The 22488-nt window shown below is 41.9% G+C and overlaps 2 protein-coding genes across 5 annotated transcripts in view; one reads left to right on the top strand and one right to left on the bottom strand.

Annotated features, from left to right (window-relative positions):
• Positions 1–1118, bottom strand: part of dock1 (dedicator of cytokinesis 1) — a 236223-nt gene extending 235105 nt beyond the window's left edge. For 3 of the 4 annotated variants that reach the window (XM_064320731.1, XM_064320732.1, XM_064320733.1), the window contains exon 1: positions 912–1118. In XM_064320731.1, the coding sequence (XP_064176801.1) occupies positions 912–954 (43 nt within the window). In that variant the 5' untranslated portion in view covers positions 955–1118. The remainder of the gene's footprint in view (positions 1–911) is intronic. The other variant, XM_064320734.1, reaches the window with a different exon arrangement.
• Positions 1119–5347: 4229 nt separating this feature from the next.
• On the top strand, positions 5348–22474 carry c2h10orf90 (chromosome 2 C10orf90 homolog). The gene is made up of 9 exons (XM_064320728.1): positions 5348–5599; positions 5992–6618; positions 8750–8822; positions 14062–14153; positions 15190–16201; positions 17756–17971; positions 18571–18728; positions 19930–20098; positions 22248–22474. Exons 2-9 carry the CDS (start codon positions 6208–6210, stop codon positions 22382–22384), a joined length of 2268 nt encoding a protein of 755 aa, XP_064176798.1. The 5' UTR covers positions 5348–5599; positions 5992–6207; the 3' UTR covers positions 22385–22474.
• The last annotated feature ends 14 nt before the right edge of the window (positions 22475–22488 follow it).

Raw genomic sequence — 22488 nt, 5'->3', positions numbered from 1 at the left:
TATACACCCTTGATAATGAACAACTCAACCCGAAAACTCAATTTACACAATGCTTGCTCTGTCTGTCGTTGATTTCTGAAACAACACATTTGTTCTCTTTTAATCGGGAGAAGGCGCTTATATACACATTTCAGCGCATCAGAGAGTACGGGTTTATGTGGCGGCCATGCGCGTCAGGACAGAAGAATCAATACTTGATCCACTTCGGACTCAATCTTCTATTTAACTCCAATGTCTCCTAAAAATCACTGAACAATGACAGAATTCTGAAACTATAAACCTGTGCCAAACCAATTTATATATTTGTTTGTTTGTTTCTTTGTTTATGTATTTATTTTCAAATAAATGCGTGGCTTACAAATAAATAGGCTATATGGAATAGAATGCAATCGGCTCTGCGAACGCATGTCATATGCACATAAACTCTAACAGGCGGTGCCTCTGTGGCTGGAAAAAAAGCACAGACAAGGTTTTCCGTCCACATTTATCTATATTCTATATATCTACATTCATCGTTACTTTTTCGTTGGGTAAATGTGCCCGTGATCAAGCTCGAAATGTTCTCAGTCGTGACAAATCCTGCGGAGGCCCAGCCACACAGGATACTGTGTTGCTGCTATAGGCGCGCCTCTGTCAATTCCCAAAGCTCGTCTAGTGTCATTAACTTACAAAGACAAGGCTTTCACTGCAGAAGGCAGAAGTCACTGTTGGTCAAAGTAAGCAACTGAACTAATATTTGCATTACCGGTAATCCAAGAAAGCTCGCTAAACAACACTGCAGGCCTTTCCGGACACTATGGGGAGCTCTGGATGGGAAAGTGCGAGAATATATCATAATCACCATTCTTCCCAAAACTTCTGCAATCAGATGCTATCCGCTTGTGGAACACGCAAGTCTTAATCTTACTCACCGACACCGTACTTTTCCTTTTTCGTGGGGACCCAGCGAGACATTATCACAAGTTAGAAAAAACTTTTTCGTTGATGTATATAGTACGCTGCAGTATTTCCTTGTATGACTCCAGTTTTCCTGCCTTTATGTTTTTACTATTTGTGCCGAGAATCGCACCGAGCCGCCATTTTCCACCAGTAACAGGGAGAACCACAAGGGGGTACAATGAGAGCAAGCGAAAACTTTTTTTGTCATGTGGTGTAACGCGTCACCGTGAAAACTAGTATGACAATACTTTAAACTCGTTTATGAGTCATTTAAGGTTATATCGTGTTCTTTATTATTTTCCGTGACAAAATTAAAGAAAAGATATGGTTCCAATCAGGGAAACGAGACTGTTTATAAATGTCTTTATTGAAAATTTACAAATGAATCCTGGCGGGATACCACATAACACCATGAACAAATCAAATCTATTCACTGCAACATTGAATGTAAAATAACGGATTTATAGAGTTAAAATGAACAAAATTTAAGACAATCAAAATCCCAATCACTTGAGAAAATACAGTCACATACTACAAATTAGCTGCCACAATTTGTTCATTTTAAATGGCTTCTGGATATTGTTGTTGCCAATAGCAACGGGCATTTACACACAATTATCGCTTCATTATTGGATTTTCATGTCAGATTTCCTTTGACAGTATGGGTGTTATGAAACTGATTCCACGAGGGATGTAATGAGATAAACAGCAGATGTTAATGATTTTAGAACATTTCTAGGGTTGCCCAAAACTAGATTTAATCCAGACTCCATTCCAAGTCTTCTCCATAATGACTTCGCATTGTTTTCTGGTCATTTTCTAATATTGCAGCTACAGGAAATCTACCTTCGGAACGCAGATCTGTACCTGCTTTGTGGTACCTTTCTGCATCTACTTTGAGTTTTCCATTAGTTCTTGAATTTTGAGGTGTGATACTTGCATACCTAGTTCATGAAGATGAACCGTAAGTGCTACGGGCTTTACGCTAGTGGACATTAGTATGCATTGTTGTCTACTTTTGCATTCACTTCTGAGTAATTTTCTGTAGCCATTAATACAGGCTCAGTGAGGCTGCTGAGGTTTCTGCGCAATTTGTGATGCATAAACTGTCATAAGCTTTTCTTTCTTTTTTGGTTGTATAAAAATGTTACATATGAAGGTCATATTCTGAACGAGTGTATGAAAGTGCTGAGCGAGACCAGAGTGATATATCCAATGAACCACCGCAAACTCTGTCTGAAATTCATTTCGTGGCACCTTCTCTAACATCTTTACTGAGAAAAATGACCCGTCCCCTGCCTGCTCTTTTTACTGCTGTGGCCTCATTGTGTGTGATGTCAGGTTCCCCAATGCAACCATAAAGACAGAATTTTAGTGCTATTAAATTTCCCTTCAGCTCAGATAAATGTTCATCCCGGAATTAAATAGTGCCGAGCGTAATTTCGTCCCAGACAGCCTGGTGTGATTATGTGTCTTTCATTGAATTTTGTGAATTTGTGGCGTAAAATGCTGTTAAATTAACTCGGCAAAGTTCAGCAATGTGACCACGAGAGGGCATTGCGTGACACTCATTCCCCCCAGTTGCCCACCCGCTGTCATTTTCCTTTTCAATCGACTGAACCTGTCTTCCTCCATCCTTTCCTCGGCAGTCTTTGTCTGTCCTCTGTATTAACTCTATCTCCCATATTTCCATTAAAAAGTTCCCCGTCATTCATTCCTTTTTCACTTAGAGAAATGTCTATTATGCTGACAGTGACAGCTCTCGGCAGGATATTTTTTCAGACCAATTAGTCAATCAGAAAGGCTTCACAAGGGCCTGTTGTGCAGAAGCTCCAGGGTTCTTCTTCAAAATCACATAGAAAAACTAAAATAATAAAGCCCAGTGTCATTGTTTTGACAGTCTTTGCCACCTTTCATCCAGGTCTGCACAAGCATCCTGATCCAACCATCTCCTCTTTTTCTGAGTGCTACACTGAGACTGTCAAGTTACAGTCCCCAGAGATGGAGTGGAGGTAATCCAGACGCTGCTCCAACTCTCTCCCAGTGTCTCCTGTCCAACAGCTCATTTTCCGTCACTTTTTCAAAGACATTTTTCTCCCAGGATAAAATCAAGGCTGCAGTCACTAACCCACACAAACAGTTCTCCACTCCTCTCCTCCCTTTTCAAACTCCTTCCTCCTCTCCTTTCATCTTTTCTCAGCACAGAGGGCTTCACTGTGTTTTCCACAGTTGCCGACGATGTGCTTTAGCTCTTTGGCTCTTCAGCCTTCTGTGCTGCACAGTGTACTATCCTCACTGTGACTCTGCCCTCACCCAACCCCCCCCCCCACCCCCCGGCTCCCCTGTCACCCCGGTCTCCCCCACTTTGAGATGTCTCCTGCCGCATGTCGCTTCACAAACAGGCCACCTGCCACCCTGTCCTCTCTCCTAATTTCCCCTCTCTTTAACATTTCAATTCGCTCAGTCGTTTTACTGCTGCCATCCAGCGAGCACAAATAACAGCAATTCTGAAAAGGAACAAACACAAAAAGGCACTTGACTGCATTGTCTTTCTTATCATGTTTTCTTCTCCCAAATGTTTGAACATACTCATTTTAAACAAATACTCGTGTCTGAGCGATGTCCTGGAAAGCAAACACACCTTGAATCTGCTTTCATCATTATAACCTGGATATTATGTTTCTTATGGTGTGGTCTTTCTTTGGACAGACAATGATGTAAACGTTCTGTCTGCAAGGAAAGGAAAAATATTGCTGTATATTACACAGATCTCCCCTAATACCTTCTCAGAGAGTACTGGACTTATTCCTTCCTTGACGTACCTTCTTTGTACAATCTGAAAGCCGCAGAGAAATGTATTTAATAAGAGAATCTTATTTTAAAAAGAAATGGATGAAAAGGGCAGAAAGACATATGGAATACGTTTCCTTAAACAACAGTCGCTAATAATGAACTGACCCGTAAATCATTATTAATGCGTGAGTGTATTTACATCATCTGAATGAATAGAGCTGACATTTTGATTTGGGAAAAGGGGATTTTGTTAGCTTTATCCAGCTTGAGATATAAGCTGGATATTAGCCTAGTCAACTGCAAGGGGATTGCTGTATTTTGCTTTCCTATCATGAGCAAATTATTTTCAAAAGGACCGTGTGACAAATTGGTAGACTGAGGGGAGTTGCATAGCAGAACAATTGACTGCAGCTTGCGCTCCAAATGCATTTTTTGTTTTATGTGAACCTAACACTAATAAGTCTGGAACTGTCGTTTGGGTCGCTCCGACACCGATGAATAACCAGGGCAGTTATTATCGAATGCTCACGCTGCAGTTCATCGCCTGTTCTTGCATGGTATCACATGCCTAAGATCCATGCTTGAGGATATCGGCGGGTGATCTAATGTCAGATCACAAGATCTGAAGAAAAAACAAAATTCCCTCTGTGAGAACTAGGACACATACAGCACACCGCTCTCTGTCTCAATGGCCCATCTGATAAGGCTATTTTTGTGTTCAAATTAATACATACAGAATTCATAACTTTACACATATTTTCATTTATTAATTCCAAAAAGGTAACTAATGCATTTGATTTGCACATAAAAGCTAAAGTTGGAGAAACACGGTGGGTTTGAAGTCAAATAAAGTACTAAGGGTATTTTATCTTCACTATGGACAGAACAACAACATTTTAACTGCCATGCTTTCATAAGTTTTACAAAGCCACGTCATGTGTATTCTGTCCACTATGTGTATATGAAATAGTCTTATTTTGAGAGCAAATCTCCTTACACTTTCTGAAAAATATTTAGAACTGTTACAGACAAAACTGTTAAAGCAACATGAAGTTAATAAAAAAAAACCTTTATTCACAATTTTAACTTAATAGTCCACATGAAAATTGTTAAGAAATGCCTGAAATTATGCTTCGATCTCTGACCTGGAGAAGTTAGAACTGAAAACGTCATTTTCCACACTTTTAATAGGATTGAATTAACCCTCCCAAACTCAAAATGTAATCTTCTTTATGTGCGTAGTGTAGCATCTGACCTCTGCCATTTGGTTCCTGCTAGGGAAAAAAGCAAGAAACTCAAAGTCACAAGAATGTGTCACGTGTGTTATACTTTAAAAAGGCCCGTGGAGACGATCACTGTGTAAATCAACTATTTCATTTATTTAACAGTACAAAAATGTTATTTATTTTTTTACAAAAATAAACTTATATTTAACAAAAAGTTCAAAATGTTTTGTACTCTGTATAAAAAGTACTGTATTTCTAAATGTCACAGGGTCTATCTAGTCTGAAATAACATCCTCAGGCTTTAAGGGTATGCCCCCCCCCCCCCCCCCAGGAGGTTGTTTGGCCCCTTGTGCTCTATCGCTCTTTTGTTCATTCACAGATCCCACAGCTATATTCATGCTCTACTGGCAAAAGTCACACCAATAGCACCTTCTAACTCTCAAGCAACAACTGAAATTTCTTTAATTTAAAGATAAATTTATTTTTATAAAAAATAATTTTGCATGCTACCTTGGCTGTTTAATTTTGGCATGGCCATCATTTAAAAGTTGTCCTGTGCAGTGAACATTTTACTTTGGATGACCGGAGCTCTGGATAAATAATCGACAGCATTTTCAGCAAACGCGCAAGTGGAACTTTTGGTAAATAACTCTTTTCCTGTCATGTGTTATTACTCTTTAAGTGTTTTGCTTCTGCGAATAATGTACGTGAGAAAAGCCTGAATACATTACAAAAAGGCTTTTTACCAGGTGCAGTAATACCTGTGCATAAATAATTATAGAATCTGAATAATACCTGATTTATATTACATTTTGTTTATTGGTACACCCATTTTATTTGTTTGTTTGTTTATTGATAATGTGTAGGTTTGAACAGGTTTTCTACCCTTTCTCATTTCAAAAAAACTATTTGAACATGCATCTGAGAGACTGCTGATTGCTTGTGGAAACAGGTCTTTGGAAACCGCATCTTTTGGAAATGTCAATCTCGCCTGTGGTGAAGTAACCACGGGAATCCATTTTGGGGAGAATAGGTTCAGCAAGAGGCTGTTACGGAGGTGAAACTGGAGCGCTGGGGACGATTAGCCGGGCCCCCCGGACGAGAGGAGGGGGCGCCAGCGGGGCCTGCCTGCAGAGGGTCAGGCTGGAGGAGGTCTGGGGATGAAAGCTACTGGGACAGCCTGGTGTCAGAGGTGGAGGTCTTACCCCACGCTCCCAGACCCCAGAGTTGCATTGGGGACATCGGGGACATGGGGGGCATCGGGGTGGAGGGCTGGCTGCAGCAGCTGGAGAGAGCGCAGAGGGCGCAGGGTCCCGCCCGCGCCAAGATGCCGCCCCTCTCGGACCGGACGGTCTCCATGCCCACCCTGAACGACGGGGCCCCCTTTCGGAATTACCGGGGCCAGGCTTTGCCCCCCGGGTGGGACCGCCCGCCACACAAGCCCATCAGCCAGGAGGAGACTCCACAGGGCAGTGTGGAGGGCCTCTTCCTCCCTCCTGGCCAATGGAAGACGGCTCGCTTCCGGAGCTCTCCTCGGCCCGAGCCGGTGCGGGTCTCCGCCCTGGCCTCCGTGAGAAACGGCTGGCTGCCCATTCAGAAGAGGGCCGTGGTGTGTGACATCACCCGCCACGCCCCACCCCCGAAGGACTCCGCCAGTCAGGTAGGGCACCCGAGGCTGAATGTATGATCATGACTCTTGTGACTAATGTTTTTTTTTATTTTGGAGATTCTTCCAGCCAATCAGATTGTGCTGTTGATGTCAAAAGTTGAGTTCTGGGCCATCAGAAAGAGTCAAAACCATCTTGTTGGCTTCATTGGACCAGGGTGAAATTGTGTTCTATAGGAGGAGGGCGTAAGGGCACACCGCCGACCAGGAGATAAGGGCAAAAGAATACTTTCTGAAAACTCTCATGACCCTGGGAATACTTTGCACTTCGGCTGTGTAGCCCAAGCACAAACCACTCCACACAAAGATTATTTGTTCCTGTCAGGTTTGCAGTTGATGAAGCACAATGAAAGCTACAGTAGAAAAGATGAGTTCGGTTCTTCACACATGAAAATAAATAGACTATATGCACTATATTTTTCCTATTTTACTGTGGCAGCACGATTCTAGATCCACTTGACATAATTTGGCTTGGATCACTGACTACTCTGGTATATTTTTTCAGATTTACTTCCTCCTTTAAAACAATAAAATAGTTTTTGCTTTAAATCGTTACTGTGCACATGAAGAAATGTTATGAGCAATTCTGTGTTATGTTGAAATTAATTATTACATTTTTTCAATAAATCCTAAACCGTGTGTAAAGCACAGCCCAGAGTTTTGTGAAATTGGCTTTGGAACAAAATTCATTTTATTAAGATTTTATTCTACTTGGAAGCCAGTATTGAATCCACTTTGAGATAACTTTAATTCCTAGTGATTTTGGTTTGATAGTCACTCTTGTGATACATTGCCAGTCAAAAAATATATTATCTTAAGCCTGCTTCTGTTTGGTACAGTGGCAGTTTTCTCAAAAAATTATTTTCTTTAGTGCAAACTCCTACTGCGGACTTCATGCTGACTATACCTTTTAGAAGGAATTATTACAATTTGTCCCTAAATGTTCTAAATTCTAAAATTTATTAAGACTATTAATTTGATCAGCCAAAATGCTTGTCCAAAGCTTCGGCAATGTATTCAACTTACATTTATACAGTTGGATAGCAATTGAAACATTTCAGGTTAAATACTTTTGCTGAGGGGTGCAATGACAGTTTTTCCGTTGGGTTTTAAAACTCTACCTTCAGGCTTACAAGACCAGCTGCTTTTCTGCTACACTGCACAGCTACTAGATGCAACTGTAATTTCCCTGAGGTTTCCTAGATCAGCACTATTCCTTCTTCTACCAGAATTACACCACCTTGTTGCCCGTCAAAAGACATTTTTCCAGGATCTAGACTGCATTAAACTATTGGCTGTGGTTTCTAAACAACCCCTGCTTGTTTTCCGTGTACTCTGGGATTGTATACCACCAGGGTGATGAGTCATGCTTTTGTAATTTATTCAGTATTTCTCAATACCCTTTAAAACTTCCTCTGCAGTGTTGGGTGTAACTGTAGTCATATCCGTAGCTTCTTTCTTCTACGTGAAGCTTAGGAAAAAAACCATTGAGCGTGTCTGCAATATGTCTATTATTGAAAGCAAAGCTCTTTCAATTTTGTTCAATGCTCCTACCCTCTTATCCTGCAAAAAGAAAGCAGTACTACAAAAAGCATTACACAGCAATGTACTTGTAATTTTATTACGTGGGATTTGAAAACTTTTAAACGTACTCCCTCAGAACTGACTGTACCAGAACACTTTAAGTCTCACCACTTGTAATCAGCATTATGCTGAAAGATTCAAGAAATGAAACACTGGCCGTTCTTCTCTTTCTCCACACAGACAGGATGACATTCAATAACTTTTGAATGTTTTTCACATCTTCATTTTCACATTTAAGAAACTGTTTATGTGTTTCCGACAAGACTGAAAGGGATTCATTTGCCATTCAAGGCGACAGACAATACTATATTTTATCTATCATGGTCATCAGTGACTTTATTAGAGTGTTGGCCTTGGCAAGCTTCTTTTCAACTTCTCATCTTGTACCGGGGAAAATAAGATATGCGAAGGAAAGATGTGATTATGAAATGAATTATTTGAGCTGCTGTTCGATGCTGTTGTGTCACGTCTGTATGGTGTGCGTAACATGGCTTTTTCGCTGTTATGTTTATTCAGTTGTTGCTCAATTTTTGTCTTTCAGGATCAATATAACCCCTCCAATGCCACCAGTATCCCCAAATGTTTTATGAAAAAGAATGGGTTGGAATGTACAGGTAGGAGCACTGCAGTATTTGAACTGTACATGCGCATTAAAATAATATATTCATAGCAAAAAATCATTGGTCTTCTGAACACAATGAACCTTTATCCATCACCAATTATTTCTCATATACAGTAAATAGAACCCATTTCCATGATTAGATTGAGCCAATGTCGATAAAATGTTTGTCCAAAGAGTGAAACACCATTTGGTGTTTTGACAAGAAAATGAATGATAAGTCCGACGTCTTTTGCTTTCATCCCCTGCATTTTGTTGTATTGTCATTATCATTATCACCATCCCATCAGTGCAAAGCCCAGTTGCAATTCAGGGAAAATTGACCATTACAGGAGTTTCCATACTCCCCGGCAGACAGTAGCCCAATGTTACACCGCTCCTATCACTAGTAGGGCCCTGTTTAACTGAATGGCCCTATTGAAAGATCACAATGAGCGAAACAAAATGGATTCTGCATAGGCCCTGTTTTGTCTGTTTTCAAACAGGGGATGGATGGAACACTGCCAGATGAAAATAGAGGTTGCGAGAGAGAGAGATAATATGAGAGACGAAGAGAGATGGAGTGTGTGACTGAGGAAATGAGACCAAGAGAGAAATACTTTAAGAAAGTTAGAGAAAAAGGAAGAGAGAGAGAGAGAGAGAGAGGGGGAATAGAGAGAGAGACAGAGTGAGAAAGAAAGCAAGAGAGTGAAAGAAAGAGAGAGAGAGTGAGTGAGAGATAGAGAGATAGAGAGATAGAGAGAGAGGGGGGGACATGCCAGATATAAAAAGTCAAGTGTAATGCATATACAGTATAAACCCTGTAGGGTTTGGCTCAGAAAGTGATGCCTCTCTTTTGGCGTTCCAGCAGCGTTTCTACTTTGAGCTCTCCTGGCTCTTCTCTTGTTTACATATTAATTATCAGGCCAAGCCTTTGACTGCGTATACAAACGATGGCAATCTGGAGAGCCGCAGTGGCGAGGGACAGTATAACAAATTCAATGCTGTTTTCACCAGATGCAGCAGCTGTTTGTCCAATTCCCAGTGCTGTTTTAGAGAAGGCAAACAAAAAAAACTAAGAACAGAATGTTATCATTTTCTATTCTGGTGAAATTGTTTTTGGATGCATATTCTTATTTTTTTTTCCACGGGGAGTTTGCTCTGAACTGCCAATCAAACAAAGTCAAAAATCTGCATGCAAATGAGGCTGGAAATAACAGTAGAAAGCTTTGAACAATATTGAAAATGAATGAAAATATGCAACATGACTATGCACTCAGACAGTCATATATGTGTACTATCCTAAAATGACCTGCTTGTCCTCAGTACAGTCAATATAGATTTTTTTCTTTCAGTTACTTAATCGTGCATATTTCACAAGGGCCCTGATAAAAGATATAAGACCGAGACCGAGATAAGGTTTGTTTAATGTTTTGCAAAGCCTTAATTCGTATTGAGCTTTTTGTTTTTTTGGTTTAAAGGCTATTGCAAACCAGCATTTATGTACATCTGCCAATTACTTGTCAATGCAATATTCACACTGACAATTTCGCCACAAAGCTTGAAGTGGGGCATGCCACAGCAGGCTAGCTTGCAAGCGCGGAAAAAAATGCGTCCTCCTTTTTTAACCACAAGGTTAAAAAAGGAGGACAAAAACACCTGAGGGGCTGGACCAAAAGCAATTAAAAATGACTTTCCCCCCCTGATCTAAACAAATACATTTAACTGGGCAGTGGGAGCCACGGAAGTTAAGGGCCCAATCTGAGAGGAGCGAAAGATTGGCCCCTCTGCTAAAAGAGAAGGAGACAGGGCACAGTGGTTTGTTTCATGATGCAACACCGACCTCTCCGAGCGGTTCGCAGACAGAAGATTTCATGTGTTCCGCGGCTTTGAAATAATATTGGGCAGCGTAGAAATTGGATCTATTTAATGCAATTTTCTGCACCGGCTGGGAAATTCAGTGGGGAGAAAAACGCTTTATTGCATTTCAGTCAGTCAGTCGATGCTGTCACGGCAATAGGCACATTCATACCGCTGGATACAGTGCTGAAGGAAATTTAACAAGTGCAAATTGTAACAATGGTAAACATTTTGTTTTGTGAGTAAAGGCTATGATCGTTCATTTATTTAAGAGTAGTTTTGACATCCTAAATAGATTTCTTCTGAAAGGGTACTCACTCAAATAAAGGCACTGTAGTGTGATTTTATATTAAAAAAAAAAAAAAAGATTTATTGGTATTTATTTATCATTTGGAAAACAGTGGTTTGATTTTGAATTCAACTGAGCAACAACAACAACTTTGAAAATACAGTTCCATGAAAAAATATCCTTCCTGATGTCCTCTATTATTGCATATTTGTTTCACTGAATAGTTTCAGATCTTTAGAGAAAATATAATATATCTGTTAGACAAAGGAAAACTGAGTAAACACAAAACACTTTTTTAAAATTATTATTTCATTTATTTAATGAAAAAAGTTATCAAACACCCATATCTCCCAAGTGAAAAAGTAATTGTCCCCTGTACGGCACTGTAGCTCTCAAGAAGTGTGATGTATCCTGAGCCTGTGTTTAGCTGTGTTTAAGGTTCCTGATTCACATTGCTCTATAGGACAACTATATGTCACGGAGTAATTCAGAATTATTTTGGTTTTGTGAATTGACAATTGATACATACTGAAAAGCATCATTCCACAGCATTTCCAATGGGGATTTGCTGCTTTGGAATATGCAATGATGGAATCCGTCTTCAGTTGGCGTGAAATATCTGGGGTATGAGAATTTTGAATTTTTGAAGATGTGTTTTTGCAGCTTGTCAACGATGGTGCTTCTCTGAGCTTCACACAATACCAGTTCTGTATATGACAATACACATGGATTCAGCTCCCTCTGAGAGGGGCGCCCCCTAAAATAAATAAATAAAGTCCACCTTACGTGATAACATAAAACATATTGAAAATAAAGAAGAATAATAAAGGTCAATACTTTGCGTGGGCCTCAACAACCATTATCACTTTCCTCTAGCATGTTGTGGGAAATGCCACTCTTCCTTTATTGCCAGCACCACCAGTGATGTAGCAACAATCGATGCACACTAAACAATACATAACGTCGTACACCAGACCTTGCCCCTGGACAAAAAAAAAAAAAAGAGAACCCAGAGATGAGCTGTAAAATTGTGAATCCCGGATGCGGTGCTGCGCAGTTAGCGACAGAGGGTGAGCGGAAAGCACAGGACATTGGTATTTACGAGCATCAAATGTTTTCCACGTGAAAACAGGCCGTTAATGTCTGCATTTCGCCATTTTTCTCCGCCCCGGCGCCAGATGGTGGCTGACAATTATAGTCGGAGTGTCGTTTATTCGTGTGTTGCCTGCTTCGCCAGGCTCCTTTATATCCGCGCGCATAAAAATGTAATTAACAAACAATAAGTGGGATGCCATTAATGAGCAAATAACCATGAGACAGAAACATAGGCGTTGGAGAAGTGCTCGGTTTCGTAGGACAGATGCACCAGCACAAGCTCTTTCCACATTTTCTTCCAATACATTGTGATATTGGAAGAATGTGTTTACTTCCTAGGGCCGTATTAAAGGTAGGCCTACGTCCTGAGAAAATAATATCACCAGGCCTGGCTCATATTCCTTCAGCATTTATGCAGTCGTTTGTGATTGTGCATGTAAAGCCTGCACTGAGGGAATTCTTGGGATGAAACATACATCATTCATTTCCCCATTTTCCATAACCCATCCAAGCTGTTGAAGTCTGTTTAGCCTGAACCAGGAAAGCACTTTGAACCATCAGATTTGGATTTGCTAATGGACACAGGCCATCTGCAGCGTAGTATGGCAAACATACATTTCAAATGAAATTTGCAGAAATGTTGCTTACGCTGTCATATTTTAGCTTACTCTGTCATATTTTTGTCATATTTGTCATATTTTATTTGCACAGTTCTTTTTACAGAAAACTATCACAAAGATGCTTTACAGAGTGGGAGAGAAAGAGCAAAAACAGGGCAAATCCAGGCCTAAACCCCCCCAAAAAAACTAATAACAATACTAATAACTTTAACTGCCAGTGGGGAGAAAACCCCCAAACAGTGGCCAAAAAGTACTCACCGATGGGAAGAAATCTCAGGATTGAATGAATGAATGACTGTGAAAGTATAAGTGCATACTTCTTGAAAGGAAATATGAGGACAAGGCGTTGTCCATAAATAATTAATGAGGTTGAACAGATGGCAGGGTACAGTGGCAGTTAGGGGTTACCTTGAGCTGAAATTGGGATGATCTGTCTTGTCCGGGGACATCTGCCTGTTCAATTGGTACACTACCGGTGGGTGACCAGAGGTCACAGTCTTCCTCAATTACCTCAGGGGACATAAGTCAAGACATTGTCCACATTAGGCTGATAACTACACAGAATTGTCTGTTTTGCTATAATGTAAAGTATTTTCTGCAGAAGGTCCCAGCCTTTTGTATGAACATATATCATATCTGAACTGATCAGTGTGCATTTCTCTCAGTCCTTGCTTCTCCAAGCACATAAGTATAATGTTTAGTGCAGCTTTATTAATGATATTTGGAATTATTAATGAATGCGTCCGTTGTATGCTGTTTGGAAGGGTTTTGTGAAATCTTATACTCATTTATATATGTTCATGTATGATTTGTGTGAGGGAACAAATATGTTCAAGCATATGAAAAGCATATATTTACAACAGTGAGTGCTTTTGATACATCTTATAATATATGGTATATATTTTGCATTGTATTCACATAATTGCTCGAAGGGAAAGCCATACATTTTGGGAACATTCACAAAATGCATGGAGATATATCAAGTAGTTTCACTTTTATCCATGTAATTACACAAATGCTATATATGTGTGAATGTACTGTTCATATTAACATTAGGGTTAATCTGCACACCAACACTTGTCGCCCAACAGATCACATACACATCACCTTGGTAACAAGAACAGTTTGAGCTCAAACTGCTGGAATCTCGCAATGGTGTCAGTGAAGCTGAAAATTCCTAACCCACTGTTTTCAGAAATAGCCTTTGTTTTTATTTGACATTTAAGAAAAAAAAAAAGGTTCTCAAAAGAAAAACAAAACCATTTTGATTTGTGATCCAAAGCTGGAAATGTTTGAAACTCCCTGCACAGTTGGCTATATAGCAATTTGCTTGGGTGGAAAAGCGCAGGCCATTTGAATGACAATGGGCTATTTTTATGCTTTATTTACAGATGGGAAAGAAAGAGATACGAGTACACAGGCAAACTGCCTGGACCCCAGACCCAGGAGGTTATCGGGTCAAGCCTCACCCAATATTATACAGGTAACTCTGACCAATGTACTCATGACCCATAATATGTTTCATACAGGTCATATGTGTAGTTACAGGATTCTGCTGCTGTGAACCAGTCTCATCAAAGCTCTTCAGTGAGATCACAGCACCCTTTCTTCTTTGAGAACTAAGCAAAATTTGTTTTGTTTGAAATGTCAGTCTAACGTATTAAATGCCTTACTCACTGTTATGGTCAAATGTATGTGAGTTGCCTTTAAACTTTAAAACAAGCTGAAACTTCACTGATCAGTAGATGAAATTTCAAAACTTTCAATCCATAAAAATGAATGGACACTTAGAAGGGTAAACTTAATTATTTTTGTTTTTTAAGAGATTTATCTTACCTTATAGTTAAAATTAATGGCTAATTGAATTACAAAAATGTTTTATCCTGGCCATTTTGAAACACAAAACATGGTTTGCAGTTGCAAAATGACAAAAGAACAAACAATAGCTTCAACAAAACAACCTGAATTGAACATCAGAGAGATTGCCTTTTTCACGACCAAAATGCTAAACTAATAAATTAGATATATGTAATATTACATATATCTAAAGCCTATGTCTTATCAACGGGATTTATAGCGGTCAGTAGTAATTGGAAAAGAAAGCTTTTTGAATAAAAAAATGACAGAGCTACTGAAGACGTACTATGATTAGATAATAATTGTGTTTTGCTGATGACAGCAAAATCTTTTGGTTCAAAGAAGGCAGTGATTGACAGCTCTGTGTATCTTCAGCCTTTGTGGTGTTGAGGAAACCCCACTCTCCATTTTCTCAGTGTGGGAAAAACGTTACTGCCCATTGCCCAACAGACTAAACGTCACCATGGTAACAACGGCAGGTTGAGTTCAAACTGCTGGAATCTCGCAGCGATGACAGCAGCTCTTCCCTTGGCCACAGACCCTGATCACAGAAATGGCCTTTGTTAAGGTTAGGAGCTTGAAAAAAAAGTGGAGGAAGACTTTCCACTTCTTTTCAGTCAGAATGACAAAATACCGTTTCATCTCTGTCCCTCCCAACTCAGACCTCACACCTGGCTTCGCTGGAGAGTGATTCACCACTTGGCTGGGAGAGGTGGAAGAAGGGGTGGGAGGAGAGGAGGACGGCGTTTTTCTCAGCTGGGGTTCAACCTGGTGACCACAATGCGGTGCCCCAGAGACACAGCCCTCTCCACAGAACTGCGAGCGATCCAGTTCCCTCATGCACCGCAGCGCCCCCTGCTGGCTTGGAGACGCTTCCCACGAAGCCACGATTTTCCTCTATTATGGCCACAGCCCGGAGGATCCCCCGGTCCCACACGTCCCCCTTGAGCTCTGGAGGAACCACCGAATCGGATGAGGCGGGGAGCTCCGCCCCTCCCGCCCACGAAAACCCACCGGCAAACCACCCCAGCGAGCCCATCGTGCGGAGAAGACGGGTGTCCGTGATAAAGGTGACAGACACTGGGCGGAGTCGGCATTCAGATGAGACCGCCCCAGGGGTGGGGCCACGGGAGTTCAGACACAGCTACAGCGAGGGAGACGGAAAGGAGAACGTCCTCTCTCGTTTCTGCCTTCAGGGCGGGACGGGCCCCGCCCGGCCCTCTGCCTGCACGGAGGGGCGGAGGGGGTCAGCCGACGCCGCCCTGCATCCGCGCAGACCGCGCTCCTGTTCGCTGGCGGAGCCGGAGGGGAGCGGGGAGAAGATATACAGGTCCACCCTGTCCCTCTACTTATGCAGGCCCTCCTCCGGCGCAGAGGGGGCGGGTGACCCGGGCGGACCCGCCCGACCCCCGAGCTTCGCCGGCGCTTTTCGGCACGCCGACCCCGGATTGGGCGGGCCGCCGGATCCCGCCGCGAAGCCGCCGAGCTTCGGGTCTCCAGAGAAAGCGAATATTGGCTGTGCGAGAGACGCAGCTTGCAGTCTAAACATGTCTCCCCCCTCCGTCAGCTACCATGGTGCAGAGTCCTCCAAACAAGGTGTGGGCTCCAGGCGGGGGCCTGGCCTTCACCCAGGCCAGAGCTGGAGCCAGCGCTCTGCTGCCGTTACACCGCAAGGTACCGCGCGCTTTCGGTTTAGCATGCGCGAGCACGCCGCTCGGCTTGTCTCTTTGAAATCCGTTCCAAACAGTTGGGATGGCGACAGACAGCCCTAAATGCTTTAGTTTCAGGGATTTTTGGGGTAAGCGCAGCGGCCCTGACTCTGCAGGTTCGATCCCCAGCACTCGATGTGATGGATTGTGGGTAATGGCCCTGAGATTGACCGGCGTCCTCTCCAGGGGGAAAGATGAGCGATCAACGCCACAGATATTGCTGTGTAATATGGATGAAATGCCTTATTTCAGCTGATCACGCCTTTTTAAGTGAAACACAGACATAAAACAGATCTGCAGTGTCTTTTTGTCCAATAAGACTGCGGGGAACTCTCCTACCCTAAGTTTTTGCTCATTTATACCTCAGTTGATTTTCCCACACTTGGTGTGCATGTATAATCTATTCCCAGTCTCAGTGGCAACGTTGTGACTCCAGGGGAATTATAAGCAGCCAGGCACGCTAGAAAAAAACTTAACAGACTTAAATAAGTGACTAAATCAAGGTGCAAAGTGCTTTTGACCTTTGACCTTGAGGCAGTGCTGCTTTTTTGCCGCATGCACCGCTTTGTATAGTTGACTATTTTCATTTCATTTTAAAGTGAGTTTGATGTGCAAGTTGTTTTGCGATTTGTTGTTTTGTGAGAAATTACAGCAGAGGAAACCACAGCTTTATTTGTGACAGGAGGGCAGGAGCTCTACACAACAACACACACGTGATGCACACAAATAGAAAGATGCACGAGCATACACACATGTGCAGTCACACAGAGACGCAAGCAGACACTCGCACAGGCGAGTATGTACGCATGCACACACACACATACACATGCAAACATATCAATGTACATGATATGTAACACAAACAACAGAGACATATAGAGATGCAGGCAGACATGCACACACACACACACGTATGTATTTATGGAGTGTTTGGCAGGTATGCTAACACAGGCAGCCAATGGGCTTGTCTGAGTGTCCTCTTCTCATTCAGAGCAGCACATCCTCACACTACATCGTCCTGCCGCCTGCCCTCAGGGGCTGGTGCATGTCCTTGCATCACCAGCAGCAGCACTGCAGAAAGGGGAGGAGGGTGTGGGGGGGGGGGGGGCTGACATCCGTTACAGACGATATGCCTCACACATCACAGTGATTTATCTTCTCTTCCCCTCAGCAGACCAGCATAAGGGTCTCGATCTGAGCCAGTACTAAACCAGCGGAAATACACAGTAAAATATTCAGCGTTAAATCAACCCTCGCAGAATGCACATGGTCTCTGTCGGGCTCACATGTTGAATTGACACTGAAAATAGTGTGGGTGTCTCGGTGACAGCGACACTGAAATAATAATATAATAACTGACTCAAGCACATGGGCACAAGAACGGAATAGAAAAGTCTTGCTTGTGAATGACAGACGTCAAGACACATATGGTGTTTGTACAATCACTTCATACCCTGGGGCAAGATACCATTTTACTCAAAGATGCATTCTTCCAAACCTTACGCATGTTTATTTTCAGCTGTCTCACCAACCATGAATTCAGAAGACCACAGGATCGATGTGGGCCTGAAAGACTTGTCCTCCTTTGGTACACATCAAAGCGCCGAAGCCATCTTGGCTCTGAACGCCGCCTCCATTATCGCCAGCATAAAACTCCAAACGCGGATCAACAAGATGGCCAACCTCCTTTCGGAACAGGAGTCCAAGAAGCCCCCGGAGCCGGGAAATGAGACGGGTATGGCACCATCTTCCCCCGACGTGACCGAGGGCCAGTGTGGCTCGTTTATGAAAACAATTAACTGAAAATGTTCAAACTGAGCAGGAGAAACAGTTACAGTAAGAGTGCGAAGAGGTGTGATTGATGCATGTGGTCACCCTTGAATGGCAGCTCAGTGGGGATGTGGACGGAAAAAAAAAGAAGACATTCTACACGCTCTGGCAATTATGACATGATTCTGATAGCCACGGGCCCACCGGGACAGAAATCATCCGTTTTATGTTTAAAATAGAAGGGCAAACTGTCTTACTTCTGCGGTAATCGGAGAAGAAAGGAGCCTGTGAAATATGAGTGCTTGAGATAGGGCTGTACTAAAAGTCATAATGAGACCAATTGTGATGAAACATTTGTTTGATCTCCTGCAGAAACACCGGTAAGAGGTGTTGATTTAATCCACTAGGCTGCTCTGGTCAGCTCTTTATTTTTGACTGTGCATCAGATATTGTGACGGTAGCAGTATATAGCAGTGCAATAGCCAGTTACTACTCAGTAGTTTATTTATTTGTTGGTTTATTTATTCATATAACTCAGTTATTGCTTCTTCCTGCCTCATGCAGTGGAGAATTCTGGGAGCCATGAGAGCAGCCCCCCTGCTGGGGGCGTGGTCAGACGGCTCCATGGTAACGCTGGGAGGAAGGCACGGCCACACCCCATTTACTGGCAAGAGCCTCCCTCTGACCAGCAAGAAGACAATGCAGCCCCACTTACTTTAAGAGTAAGTTTTTGCTTACCCATGACTGCCATCTACAAAGAAACCTTTTCAAAAAGATGTGTGCATGAAATCTGATATAAGAACTAAGGTGGGGTGGGAGTGGGGGTGGGGGTGAGGGTTTATACTAGAACAAAAATGTTTGAGTGATAAATGAACAGAGACATGGTTTCTTTACTGTTTCAAACTTTAAGCTCGGAATACGGTAAAAAAAAAAATAAACATTCTATGTTATCACAAAAAGTAAAACCACTTTAAGTGTTCTTCAAGTACAATCAATACTTTTTGTTTGAACCTCTGCAGTGACAACACAATAACCATTCTTTAACCTGGAAGGTCTGTTGACGAGCAAATCAAATCCTGAAAACACAGTGGTGCAGTCTTTGCACAGAATATAGAAAACAAACTGATTTAAAATACAAATGTACCATATACGAACACACAGATGAGAAAGAGACTGTGCACTATGCACAATGCTCGAATGCACAAACCAGATTAACACAAGCAGGAGTCTGACATTGATATTTAGGATTATACACTTACAAACATACAAAGATGAAGTGAATTGATTTCATTGTTTTATTATAGTTGACTCCAGTCCAGTGAATTGTGACAGAAGACTATATGAACTTTAGGAACCCTTAAATAAATGCATTCGGGGGTCTCAAACAGAATCAAAATGAGCGCCAGTTATGGTTCTGCATGCAGTAATTGGTAGAAGCCGACCAATCTCTGGAGCTTCCCAGAGGGGGTTTTTCCACCCATACGAATCACAGCTCTTCAGTGGCTGAAATACCGTCACTGCAAACAAGCCTCAAGTAGCAAACCAATGACAGAAAGAATTTATGTGTCTTGTTGACATGTGGCCTATCTCTTACAGGATTTTACACTGTGTCATTCTTCTACAAGACAGAAATTATCCAGAAATTGCAATATCAGTAGCCACACCAATGGCAATGACAGAAAAGCGTGGCAGTGTCAATAGCTCAAACAATGCTGTAGAGTTGAGACTGCAGATGTAACTGTTGAAGTACCTGTAACGATAGAGGTAACAGTAACAGGAGAAATAGCAATAGCAGTAGCAATAACAGCAACAGGAGCAATGGCAATGGCAATAACAGTGGCAATAGTAGTAGCAATAATAGTAACCGCAGCAATAGCACTAGCAGCAGCAGTGATAAAAGCAGTAGCGACGCTGTCTTCGCAGGAGGCTCTGGAGCTCCTGCGGCCAGACTTCATCAGGCGCTCCCAGCGAAGGCTCAAGGAGGTGGAGCTGCGGGCGCAGAAGAGGAGGGCCCAGCAGGGCAGCACCCTGGAGCTGGAGTCCGCCCAAGCGACCAGGAGGACCTGCAGCACCAAGCCAAATCCCCTCGGCGGTACCGTGTCCACGTCGCACGCTCACGCACCACACTGGCCCTTTCTCTCTGTGGCCGTCTATTGTCCCGATGCAGCTGCGGTGGCCGGATGCCACACGCAAGAGCGTTCTGTGCAGTTTGGCACAGAGCGTCGGCTGTGCAGCTGAAAGGACATCACAATAGAAAATAATCTCTTTCACTGTCACTGGCAGCATTTCACCTCCACACTCGTGAAATCAGTTCACGAAATAACAGGTAAAACTATTACCAATCACAGTATTGCCCTAGAGTTATTATCAGTTATGACATCACCATCATTTTTGTCATTCATTTGTTCACGTAAGAGCCTGTTTGGACATATGACACAACTTCGCGTCATATTAATGCTGTCGAGCATGTTGAGCAGCTTGCTCTCAAAACATGCTCACATTTCAGTGGGTGTCCTGCCCTCTGCTGGTCAAACTGCTGAACTGCACTACGCTACTGTAAGTGAGGTACTTTCAAAATCATTTTTTTTTTTCCCTTGGAAATTACCATTTTATTTATAGACTGTGGCAAAAGGACAACTAAAAAATTAGGACTTTTTTCTGATACTCACTGTTAACAGTAGCTGTGCAAAACATTATCCCAATTTTTTGTTGAATGAGCAGACAATGTAGTAGTTTTTGGCTTTTATGGGAGTTTTTTTAAATCTGTACATGCTTTACAATTCATCTAACACTTTTGAAGGTCAGCATTACACTTTGAGAAAAATGGGGGGAAACAAGGCAATGAAAGCTAAATTCAAAACAAAACTACAAAAAAATGGTCCAGGCCGCTTGTGTTAAAGCCTGTCTTATCTTCCCCGAGGCAAACATCCTCATCTCTAGTGCTTTGGGATTAAGTTTGAATTTACATCATTTAAAAGGACGGATTGAGCTTCTCTTTTCTGGCTAATATTATGTGTTCTTTTTCATTAACGGAAGTGAATTTTTTCACTGCTATGCTACCCGAAATGCCCTTCACTTTGAATTAGTTCAACAATGTAGTCGAGTATTGCACAACGTACAGCTTGCAGCTGCAGGGCCTTAGTGGTGCACCTTAATGATCAGATGGTTAACCCTAGCCAGTCTAACTCCTTGCAAAGGATTAGGCTTAAGGGAGTTCATTATACCTTACTTCTGTCGACATACACTACAGATACCATTGAATGCTAATGTATTTGCTTCATCAAACCATTGTGGGAGGACCCTTTCTTTTAAGGAATGGTCATTTATTGAAAAAATTTATATATTTTAGTTATCTGTTGTCTCAACACTTTCACAACATTAATAACAACTGATATTATCTCATAGATGAATAGGCGTTCCCACACTTCATGGGCTGTGAATGCTGTTTTCACTTCATCTGATATTTTTAAACGAAAACTAATCTAAAATGGATGATTTACAACCATCTGACATCGATGGCCATGTTGCCTGAGAAACAAATGTTGGAGTTGTATCAGGTCTGAAACAACCCGTGCATTCCATTATGTTCTTTCTATTGTGATCACTCAGGGAAATTCTAATATTAATGTGGACAGCTTTCCATGGAAAATAAAAATGTACTAAAATATTGCATATAGTAACTATCCAAATACAATTGTTTACAATCAAGTGAAGGTAACCATAGAAACGTTCAAGGGCATGTTCTGAGTTTTAATTTGTAAAGTGATTTGTTGGAATGGAAGCCAACGTACACAGACTAGACTTTGGAAGTCTCATTATAGGAGCCCATTTGATTAGTTGTTCCAGACTATTAATTAAGCCTAAATATAGGTATCCTCATGCTACGGTTTCAGTCATGCCGTCTGAAGCTCTTATGTGCAATTCTTGATGACACAATATGATGATTAGGATCAGACTTTTCTACCCTAGAGCAGGAAAAACAGTTATGGTGTAAGCATTAATACTGTGGCTCATTTGCCCTGTCATGATCGTATCTTCCTGCGTGTGGGTGTGTGCGTGTGCGTGTGTGTTTGTGTGTGTGTACGTGTGTGTTTGTGTGCATGATTACGATCAGTCTTTTCAACTGAGAGAGGTAAAAACTGTTATGGTCTAAGTATTAAAACTGTTAATCCTTTGCTCTGTCATAACTGTGTCTTCCTGTGTGTGTGTGTGTGTGTGTGTGTGTGTGTGTGTGTTCATAGATGACCATTGTAAACTTGGAGACAGAGCCATTGCAGGGAAGGAGATTGTGCTCAGATCCAAAAGGCAAGCTGCCTCACAGTTCATCTTCAGCAGGCCCCATTTCTCAAGTCTCTTGTGTTACTGTAATTATCTATAAATACATCATTTTCACACAATGGAGGAATTACAGCATCTATAATAATTACAGCATATATACTGTGTATAATGTTTTTCCTCTTTTCTGTCTACTCACTATGAATC

The sequence above is a fragment of the Anguilla rostrata genome, chromosome 2 (assembly GCF_018555375.3).
Source record: "Anguilla rostrata isolate EN2019 chromosome 2, ASM1855537v3, whole genome shotgun sequence".
Lineage (NCBI taxonomy): Eukaryota > Metazoa > Chordata > Actinopteri > Anguilliformes > Anguillidae > Anguilla > Anguilla rostrata.
Note: the sequence above shows the minus strand (reverse complement) of the source record. Positions and strands in the feature narration are given on the sequence as shown.

Coding starts and splice junctions, on each gene's coding strand:
- c2h10orf90 (XM_064320728.1), top strand. CDS start 6,208: ATGGGGGGCATCGGGGTGGAGGGCTGGCTGCAGCAGCTGGAGAGAGCG. Junction 8,823..14,061: donor GAATGGGTTGGAATGTACAG/GTAGGAGCACTG, acceptor CTTTATTTACAG/ATGGGAAAGAAAGAGATACG. Junction 18,729..19,929: donor CAGCCCCACTTACTTTAAGA/GTAAGTTTTTGC, acceptor CTGTCTTCGCAG/GAGGCTCTGGAGCTCCTGCG.